Here is a 10,446-nt window from a genome sequence, read left to right as displayed (position 1 = left end):
TTTATTTTTTTTTTTGTGGTAGAGAAGATTTTGCTATAGGGTGCGTGCACTTGCCAGAAAGAGAGACAGAGAGATATAAGCAAGAAATCACCCCACGGGGGCGGGGACGGCCAGGCCGCAACCCCTTTTTCTCCATTCTCCTCTCAGGATCTTGGGCTCAGGATCTTGGGCATGCACACACACCCACATGGCATGAGTTTAAGCCACCGGGTCCGGGACTCGAATCACAGTCAACTACATGGAAGTCCAGTGACATGGCCATTATGCCAACTGCTGGTCCTTATTTATTTATTTTCATTTCACCAGAGAAGGACAGAGTGAGAGTAACCAAGCCACCAGGTTCAGGAATTGAACTGCAGTTGGCCATGTGGGAGTCTAGAACCCCTAGCCATCACACTACCTGCCGATCCCCAATTCCTTTTTTTTTTTAAGATAAATTTTTGTTATAGGGCAAGTGTGCTCACCAGAGAGACAGAAAGGCAGAAAGTGAGAAATCACCTTCCAGGGAGGATCGCCATGCCTGAATCCTTTCTTCTCCATCTCCTCTTGGGATCTTGGGCGCAGACACATGTGAGTTTTAAGTCACCAGGTCTGGGACTCAAACCACGGTCAGCTATGATGTAACCATTATGCCATCTGCTGGTCCTGTTTTTTTTTTTTTTCAAGCTATAGTCATATTCTGTTTGTCCTCTACAATTTTTAAAGGCACAATACAACTGGCAGCAGTATAAAACTAATAAAATGTTTTTATTTTCCACAAACCATACCTGTCCGTATGAAATCGGTTCAGGAGGAGGAGAATTGAGTGCTGCTGGGCTCCATTGGGTAATCGGATGACGTGGGACTGCATGGTAATGAGCCCATTTTTGTTCAGAATTTTCCTATGATAGTGAAGTTTCCCAGCATCAACCCTGGGGGAAAAAAAGAGCACAGGACATGCCATTTTGTCTTGTTGGTTACTTTACTGCACTTGGACAAAAACATCAGGGACAGAACACCTCCTATCTAGTCAACTTGAGAGAACAGTCATTGTGAGACAATGGCTTTGGGAAAACACCGATGCCTTCGAAAAGAGAAGGCAGCAGGCCACTGCAATTGGGTTGCAGGGCATAATGACCAGTGAACCCCACAGTCTAAAGCAGAGAAGCAATTCATCCCCCTTACTTGAAAGCACTGCTATGAAGGTCTCGCTGGAGCTCCCCCTGCCACCTGGACCGACCCAATCGCTCCAAAATGCAGTAGGAGAAGTCGGGGAGCTTCAGATCAGGATCTCCCTCCGCACCAATCAGGGCCCTGTAGCGCATCTCCTGGGAGGCAACGATGATCAGTTTCCTGCCCCACCTGCCAATCAGAAATAAACACATGAAGAACACAGTTAAACGGATTTTTTTTTTTAAAGTTTTCTGCCATAAGGTGAGTGCACTTGCCAGAGAGAAAGAGTGAAAGGGAAGGTGAGAAATCACTCCCTGCCCCAGGGCGGGGGTGATGGTGTGATGGTCACACCACAGACCCTTCTCCTCTTGGGATTTTGGGCATGCATGTACATATGCCCGACATGAGCTTCAAGTCTTTAGGTCCAGGACTTGAACCATGGTCACCATTTGGGAGTCTAGCACCTTAACCACCATGCCACTTGTTGTCCCCAAAGCTTAATTAAGGAAAACAAAAATATGAAAAAGTAGAGCCTGCCAGAATAATCATTTCTGCTTTTTTTTTCCCCTCAGGAATCCACAACACTCCCAAATTAATCTAAGCCAGTTTTTAGTCTTAGAACTGCAGTGTGGTGAATGAACAGTCAATCTTACTATTTTCTTGTTTAAAGTCCTCCCAGGGCTTGCCAAGGTACCAGCCAAATCCAACCTCATCATGGTCTAGAAGGCCCTACACAATTTGGTCATCCATGTTTCTCGCATTTTTCTTCCATGACCCAGACCTTACTCAAAGTAGCATGGCCTTCTTCCCAAAAAATAAGCCTTAGGGTTGCTACCCTTGCTGTTTTCTCTGCCTGGCTGTTCCTCTTCCTGAATCTTTAGTGATGGTGTGATGGTCACACCACAGACCCTTCTCCTCTTGGGATTTTGGGCATGCATGTACATATGCCCGACATGAGCTTCAAGTCTTTAGGTCCAGGACTTGAACCATGGTCACCATTTGGGAGTCTAGCACCTTAACCACCATGCCACTTGTTGTCCCCAAAGCTTAATTAAGGAAAACAAAAATATGAAAAAGTAGAGCCTGCCAGAATAATCATTTCTGCTTTTTTTTTCCCCTCAGGAATCCACAACACTCCCAAATTAATCTAAGCCAGTTTTTAGTCTTAGAACTGCAGTGTGGTGAATGAACAGTCAATCTTACTATTTTCTTGTTTAAAGTCCTCCCAGGGCTTGCCAAGGTACCAGCCAAATCCAACCTCATCATGGTCTAGAAGGCCCTACACAATTTGGTCATCCATGTTTCACTCATTTTTCTTCCATGACCCAGACCTTACTCAAAGTAGCATGGCCTTCTTCCCAAAAAATAAGCCTTAGGGTTGCTACCCTTGCTGTTTTCTCTGCCTGGCTGTTCCTCTTCCTGAATCTTTAGACCAATTCCTTTTCATCATGGAAGTCAAGGCTCAGCTGTCAATTCTTCAGAAAATGTTAACTAGAGTTCCAGCCCCACCCCAACCATTCTCATATTCTTACAGCAGTTAGCACTCAGAAAGGGGCAGTTTTTAGGCTGGCGTCCTCATCTAAGTCTCTCTCACTTCAAACCTAAGTTCCACAGAGCAGGCATGCTGTCAACTAGTTCTCCAGGCTATCCTTGGCACCTAAAATACCGTGGGTGTAAAGCAGAGACTTTGTATGAACTTGTTAAGTGAATGAGCTGGCATAGGGAACAGGACAGGTAAAAAAAAACAAAAACAAAAAACTTCAGTCACAAACTTTCAACTGTGTAACCAGCTGACCTCCAGTCTAGGTTGGGCTTCACTATTACAGACCAGATCTTAAATAAATCACTAGTTCCTCCTAATGACTTGATGAATAATGCCTAAAACTTGCTAACCCCAATGGAAAAGACTAATTTCTCTGCTGAGGCCTGATGCTACTACAAGGCCTTGCCTACAGAACTAAAAACTGGTATCTTGAAGGTGACCTGTTCTACTCATACACTCTCAGGGTTCGATCTCTGGCACAGAGATCTCACAGATATGCTGGTAGATAACCCATCTCTCACTCGCTTCTTGGCATAAGTTTACCCAACTGGAGGAGCCCACTTTCTCAGATAAAGGGGTCACTTAAAGAGTCCACATATACGGGCTACCAATCCCTCTCCATCTGTAGCAACATTCACTCTTCCCAGTCGCTGTGTAAGACACCTGGTTACAAGGTCTCTGCTGTCACGCCACTCAGCTCATTCCGACCTTCTTCCTTCTTCACACCAGATGACTCTGCTTGTTTTAACTGCATCTTCCTTCACATTGTGTATAACCTATAATTAGTCTTTGCGTAAGGCATGAAGTCTGTGTAGTCTGCCTTCAAAAAGAAAGGTTGTGAATGTACATGAACGGGAGTCTACTTCATGTGCTTGAATGTTATACATTTAGGACCTGTGTTTTCTTTTCTCAAAACAAGCACACTAAGTTAAATTATAAGAGGTCAGCTGGGGAAAAAATGTTTGAAAACAGGGGAACTGATGTGCTACTTTTTAAAATTTTATTACTCAGATTAGTTTATGATAATGTAATATTGTAATTCCAACATTTCTGTTAACTACTGCCAATTATCTGACTGTGTCCATGCTATGTGGCCAGCAGGCAGTGTGGTGGTTAAGGGTGCTGGACTCCCACATGGCTGACTGCTGTTTGAGTCTGGATCTAATGACTTGCTTTCTCACTCCCCCACCATCTTGTTCTTGCTCTGTCTCTCTCTGGTCAAAGTAAATAAATAAATAAAGTTAAAGAAAATAATTATTTTTCTTTCTTTCTTTTTTTGGAGAGGTTTTTGCTATAGGGTGCATGCAATCGCCAGAGAGACAGAAAGCGAGAAATCACCCTCCGGGAGGATGGCCATGCCGCAATCCCTTCTCCTCCACTCTCCTCTCAGGATCCTGGGCATGCACGCACACACGCCCGGCGTGAGTTTAAGCCACTGGGTCTGGAACTTGAACCGCAGTCAACTATATGGGAGTCCAGTGACATAGCCACCACACAAACTGACGGTCCCCCAGAAAATAGTTCTTTAAAAATAAATAAATAAATAAAGGAGAGGGGAGCAGCAGGTGGTTAAGGCACTGGACTCTCACATGGCTGACTGTGGTTCAAGTCCCAGCTTGCTTTCTCACTTCCCTCTTTCCTTCTCTCTCTTTCTCCTTCTCTCTCTCTCTCTGGTAAGTGTGCATGCTCTGTAACAAATTAAAATAATAATAATAATGATAATAAAATTAAGTAATTCTTAAAAAAAAAAAAAGAGAGAGAGAGAGAAGAGGGGCTGGCAGGGGGGATGGGGGGTAAGGGGTTGGACTCGCCCCTGGGTGGCATGGTGGCTAAGGGGTTGGACTCGCACATGGCTGACCACGGTTTAAGTCCTGAATCTGGTGGTTTGCTTTTTCTTTCTGTATCTCATTCTCTCTCTCTCTGTCTTTCTCTGGTCAAATTTTTAAAAATAAATAAATAACATTTAATTTAAAAAAATTTAAAAAGAGAGAGAATGGAGGAGAGAGGAGACTATCACATTAGTTCGAGAATGAAAAGTATGAGAAATGTAGGTCCATTCTATAGGACTCAAGGGTCAACTGGACCTATAAATTTGGGAGAGAAAGAGCTGAGAAAGAGCCCAAGTTTAAGACCTGTACAGCCAGGTACACAGGAATACCATTGACCTGAATAAGGAAATGAGAAAATAGAAGAGGAAGAGAAGGTGGGTGTGGGGTGAGGGAGAGTGCTGATCACACTGAGCAAGAGGTAGGTCACTAATACTTGGGAGAGAGCTCTGGGGTCAGATAGAGCCCTGAGAGCATGTGAGAGGGAGCAGTAAGCAGAGGTCCACAAAGAAGCCTGTGCAGAACAGTGAGAAAGGTAGAAAAACAAACAGGGCAAGGGCTTCCAGAGGCCCCAACACTGTGGCAGGGTCCACAGGCCTGTTAGTTAAGATCTTAGAGGCCACAGTGTGGTGAAATGATTAGGTGGAAACCTGGACTACAGGAGGCAGAGGGGTGAAAGGGAGGGGAAGGAGGCAGAAATAGTAAATGTAGCTGTATCTTCTGAGAAGCATGGCTGCAGAGAGGAAGATAGTTACAGGGGATGTGTGGTCAAGAGTAGGCTGTCATGATGGGCGAGTTATGTTCGTGTGTTGAGATGAAAGCACCAGAAGTCAGGCAAAAATTGAAAATCAAGGACAAACACAAGCTAACTGGCACAGGTAGGAAGGAGCAGAGGCACAGGGAGCTGGGCTGGGAACAGGGCAGAAAAGGAGGAAAAGAAGTATCCAGAGCACAAACATTTCTTGTCTCCTCTGAGATGAGAGAAGAAGAGACATGTGAAAAAGTCTGCAAGTCAAGAAAAGAAGTGGATGTTAGGAGTTCACACTATCCTGTAAATTAGGGAGGTGGGAACGGGCTTAGCTGCTTGGGAAAAAATGACAATTTGGGTTAGTCACATTGGGAAACTGGGACACTGACTAAAGCCTCACAAAAGGGTGTCTGGGCTGCAGAGGGCCCAGCTTGGGTGAGAGAAGGTGGCGCCATCCAAATGCCAGCTATCTACCAACCCCAGCTGTTCTAGGACTGTGGACACAAGGGAAAGGGAAAGGCAGAATCCCTGACCTCGATGAGCCCCTAGAGGAGTGCAATGAAGAAGGCTGAGGCCTGGCTGGTAAATTCCCATAGACGTGAGGCAGATCCAAGTGCGGTGACTATACCCTGGCTTAGAATCCCAGGAAAGCCTTTTTTGTATTTCTCCAAAGTTCACCCATCTACTTTTCCTTCCATGAAAGAGACAAAGATAGGCACCCTCAACAGGGTCCCCACACTGCAATCCAGCCTCAGTCTAAGCAGACCCAGAACCCAGACTGGGACCAGGGAGGTCCCTGGAGGCAAACCCAGGCCATCTCACAAGTGGATCCAGACACACGACTACTGCACCACCACCCAGACCCTATATCCCCGGCAAATTCTGAGGGTGCTAATCTGTTACCTGTTATAGGCTTCTATCACGGTACAACGAGGCTGCAGAGACTTGGACCTGATGTCACTGGTAATGTTTTTCCTCTCCTTGAAGTACCGGCATGAGCCCTGGATGCCATCCTTATTCTCTAAGATCATATGAATGGGGTAGACATCCTCCAAAGGAACTGGGTCCCTTTTGGATTCCAAAATACCAGTTTCTGAGTCAATTTCTTCATATCTAAGGAAAAAAGCACAAATATCAAATCCAACTCACCTTCAGAAATAATGCATGCTTGGTATGTTCTTTGACAACCTCCAGCAGAGATCAGAGAGAATAAGTGAGATCAGTCTTCCTGCCTCACCAGTGCAGTCAATCTGGACAAGCAGGTTTCTGCCTTTCAATCCCTGAGAACACAGAACTTTCCCCCAAACTACCGTAGAAGCTGGGTGCTTCAACCAAAACCATCGCCCAAGTCTTGGCCTTTTGGTTTCCCTTCCAGTCAGCTGTCTGGTCCACAGATCACTAGGCTTAGACAGAATGATTTAAGGTTTTCTTCCTTTACGACATCATTCTTCAGGCCAGCAGTGGCACAGTGGTTAACATGGCTGGATCCCACATGGCCGACTATGCAGTTTAGTCCTGGACCTGGCGGCTTTAAAAACAGGCCAGGCGCTTGGGTGAAAATCCCAAGAGGAGAATGGAAAAGAGACTGTGGCATGGACTTGTCCCCAGGGGATACTTCTTTATTTTCCTGCTACCCTCTTCCTTTCCCTCTCTCCAGTGAGCACACACGCTCTATGGCAAATGGGAAGGGAAAAAAAGGCCTCTTTCCATATTGCATCTAGTCTTCTCACCCACTTTTAAGGTTTTAATTATCACCTATGTATTAACAATCCTCCCTTTGAATCCTTGATCCTGTCTTCCCCCGTCCCCAACAAATGCCAAATCTTATGTCTTCAACTGTCTATCATACATTTCACATCCCAGGAAATTAAAACCAAAGCTATGGGCCAGCCCAAAACCTAGTGGTTAAGGGAGCTGGATCATACATGGCTGAACACACAGTTTGAATTCCAGCCCCAGAGGTTTGAAAAACACTGGGCACACATGTATTGTGTGCCCTAAATCCCCAAAACAGAGAAACAGAGAAGAGACTGCAGCACAATCACACCCCATTCTGGGTGCTTTCTCCCTCCCTCTCTGTGGAGTGCAGGAGTCCTCCAGCTATTGGGGGGGGGGGGGGGCTTGACTCGCTCCATCCCTAATCAAGTCCCTCCTTTGTTTTGGATACCATATTCTCCCAGTTGCCTCTTACCAACACCCGGGAGACATCTTTGACTTGCGTTTCCTCTTTTCTTCAGTCAGCCAAGTTTGTCAAGTTTTCTTTGACACCTTGCTTACCTCCTGCACTAGCCTATGGAGGCCAAATCCCATATACATTTATTTTTCTTTTTAACTTGTCAGAGAGAGAGAGAAAGAGAAAACACCCAGCACAGGGCATGGCCATATCACAATCCCTTCCCTTCTCTCTCTCTCTCTCTCTCTCTCTCTCTCTCGGGATTTTGGGCACAAATATGCACCCGGCAGGTTTTTCAAGCCTTGAACTGCGATCGCCCAAGTGGGATCCAGCCACTTGAACCACCAGACCATGGGTGGGCCACCCACATACATTGTTTAACCCTTTTCTCATGCCTTGCCTGTGACCTCAGGACATGTAACCTTGTGTTCTCAAATCAGGTCTTCTCCACATCTTCCACGACACTACCCTGGCCTGACTATCCTCTACCTCTCCAGCTGCATCTCTCCAGTCTTCTCTTTGAAGATTTCCTCCTCCATCCAGGCTGGAAACCTGGGTGTACCTCGGGGTTATGTTTTAGGACCTCCAACCACACTACACTCTCTCCTAGGGATGACCGTAGCCAAAAGCTTAATTACCAACTATGAGATAACTCACAAATGTTTAAGTCAGTTGTCCCCTCTGACTTGCTTTCTCTTCCTTGAAGTCATGTTTACTAAACAGAATCTTCACTTGGACAACCCATGAGAATCTCAAACTCAATGTATCTCTAAGTACTTGGGTCATGGGAAAAATCGTGACACATTCTTCCATTTCTCTATGCAAAAATGCATTGACTTCTCTGACAACCCAATACATGCAGCACCTTCCCCACCTCCCCCAGACTCAACAACTGTGTGGCTCTTCTATGTCCCCTACTTTAGGGAAGGGTATTAGTATTTATTCAGAGGCCCCAGCAGCAAGCACTGGAGGGCATCATCTTTGATTCCTACCTTTTCTTATACCGCTACATCCGATCAGTCACCAAATCCTTTTGACCCTTTTGTCTAAAAGGTGTTGATTACATCTTTTTCCCCTCATTCCCACGCCCACTACATGGCAAGCCAGTCATTTAACCATAGTGTAACTGAATCATTAATATTATAAATCTCCTAACTTCAGCTTTGTTCTTACAACAGTATCCCACTCTCCTCTGATAAAGGATAAACTCTTTATGTAGATTAAGCAATTATTGACTCTCTCTCCAGTCTAATTCGGTTTAAGGGCAAAGGGGATTGCAGACCGAAACTGGCTTCTGATTTTGCTAGCTGATGACCTAGAGCTGTCACTTAACCCCTCAGCGCCTCAATTTTCACTTTGGGAAAATGAGGATAATATCCATCTCCTAAGATTGTTGTTCAAATTAAATAACTTGTTATACTTAAGGATCTTAGAACAGTCCCAGCTCATAATAAGAACGTGTCAACTATTATTCTTCATTGTCTACTCCAACTCTACAATTCAGCCACACTGATTTCTCTTCCTTCAAGCTTTCAAACTTATTTCTCTTTGTCCAGAGCACTCTTTTGCCAACTGGGCACCTAAGTCTAACCTTTTAAGTGTTGTCTTAGACGTTATTAATGCTAAGAATCTTCCCTGATCCTCACAATACAAGAGGGTCTTCCAGAAGTTCACAGAAAACGCATATTATGAAAAAACTATGCATGGATTCCTTTTTGTTTTTGAGAGAGATTTTTACTATACGGCAAACGCGCTTGCCAGAGACACAGAGAGACATAATGTGATAACCCCCCCCCCAGGGCATAGCCAGGCCTCAATCACTTCTCCATTCTCCCCTTGGGATTTGGGGCAGACACGCACACACACCTGGCATGAGTTTTAAGCCGCGGGTCCAAAACAGCAGTCAACTACGTGGGAGTCCAGCGACGATGTAACAATTACGCCATCTGCTGGTCCCATGGATTCCTAATTTCTTTTGCACCAAAAAACCCCACCTCGTACTAAAATTTCATTTTCCATGAACTTTTAGAAGTACCCTTCTACGGCTCATCACTATCTCTAAGCACACGGGACATGGGACGTCATGAGATGCGCCCCCAACTCCATCAGACTCCTGGGCCCTGCCAGGCCCGGAGAGACCCCGAACCAAAGTCCCCACCCCGCCCCTCCCCCATCAGGCTCCGATCCTCCCTCGACTCTGCTCGTTTCCTCCGTCCCTTCCCAGCTCCGTTAGACTCCGGGCTCTGCACTTGCCGGCTCTCCCGCCCGCCCGCCCGCGGGGCCAGGCCGCTCACCGGTCCTGGAGCTGGAGGTCGCGTCGCTCTCGAGGATTCTCATAGAAGGTGATGCCGGGGTTCGTAACAAGGGCCCGCCACAGAAACTCCTGAGTGTAGGGCTCCAAAAGCAGCGGGAAGTGCGGCACTCGCGTCTCCAGACGGCTCCACAGTGAGGGAAGACTCAGGCCATCCAGCCCCTCCAGGGCCACTTCGTCCAACAACGACTCCAAGGCGTCCATTGCTACTCTGGTAAGCAGCGCCCGAGGCGCCTGCGCACCACGTCGCGAAGAAGCCAGGCCCACGCGCCTGCGCAGTGCACTGGGAGGCCCAGGAAGGTGGATCCAAGTTCCAACGCGCCGGTGTGACGTCACCCATCTGGGGGCGGGCTCAATGGGTGGAGCTCCACAGCTATTGGTCCGGAACCTCACAGTAACCAGGGGAACTGCAAACACTGTATGGGCCGCTTCCGGTTCGAGCACCCGGAACCGCCGCCTCTAGGGATGGAGGGTGAGTGTCTGTGGGCCCCTCCGGGAGGTCGGGCAATTATTCCCTCATCCCTCCAGAGCCCTCCCGGAGGGGAATCCTAGGCCGTAGGCCCCTGGACCACCACTGCCTGACACAAGTTGGTCTCCGATCTAAGGGAAAAGGAGGTTTAGTGGTCTAGGATGGGGAGGAGAGGCTGGGGGAGTGGTCAGTGGTTTGGCCAGTGTGTGAGCTGGGGTCGTGTA

The 10,446-nt window shown here is 46.9% G+C and overlaps 1 protein-coding gene across 2 annotated transcripts in view; it reads right to left on the bottom strand.

The window, feature by feature from the left end:
* GTF3C1 (general transcription factor IIIC subunit 1) overlaps positions 1–10,021 on the bottom strand; it is a 91,441-nt gene extending 81,420 nt beyond the window's left edge. For both annotated transcript variants that reach the window (XM_006148255.3, XM_006148256.3), the window contains exons 1-4: positions 9,737–10,021; positions 6,173–6,382; positions 1,165–1,341; positions 768–911 (exon numbers count right to left, since the gene is read on the bottom strand). In XM_006148255.3, coding sequence (XP_006148317.1) covers positions 768–911; positions 1,165–1,341; positions 6,173–6,382; positions 9,737–9,957 — 752 coding nt within the window. In that variant the 5' untranslated portion in view covers positions 9,958–10,021. The remainder of the gene's footprint in view (positions 1–767; positions 912–1,164; positions 1,342–6,172; positions 6,383–9,736) is intronic.
* Positions 10,022–10,446: the final 425 nt, after the last annotated feature.

Source organism: Tupaia chinensis, unplaced genomic scaffold, assembly GCF_000334495.1.
Source record: "Tupaia chinensis unplaced genomic scaffold, TupChi_1.0 Scaffold000231_1, whole genome shotgun sequence".
In the NCBI taxonomy this organism is placed as follows: domain Eukaryota; kingdom Metazoa; phylum Chordata; class Mammalia; order Scandentia; family Tupaiidae; genus Tupaia; species Tupaia belangeri.
Note: the sequence above shows the minus strand (reverse complement) of the source record. Positions and strands in the feature narration are given on the sequence as shown.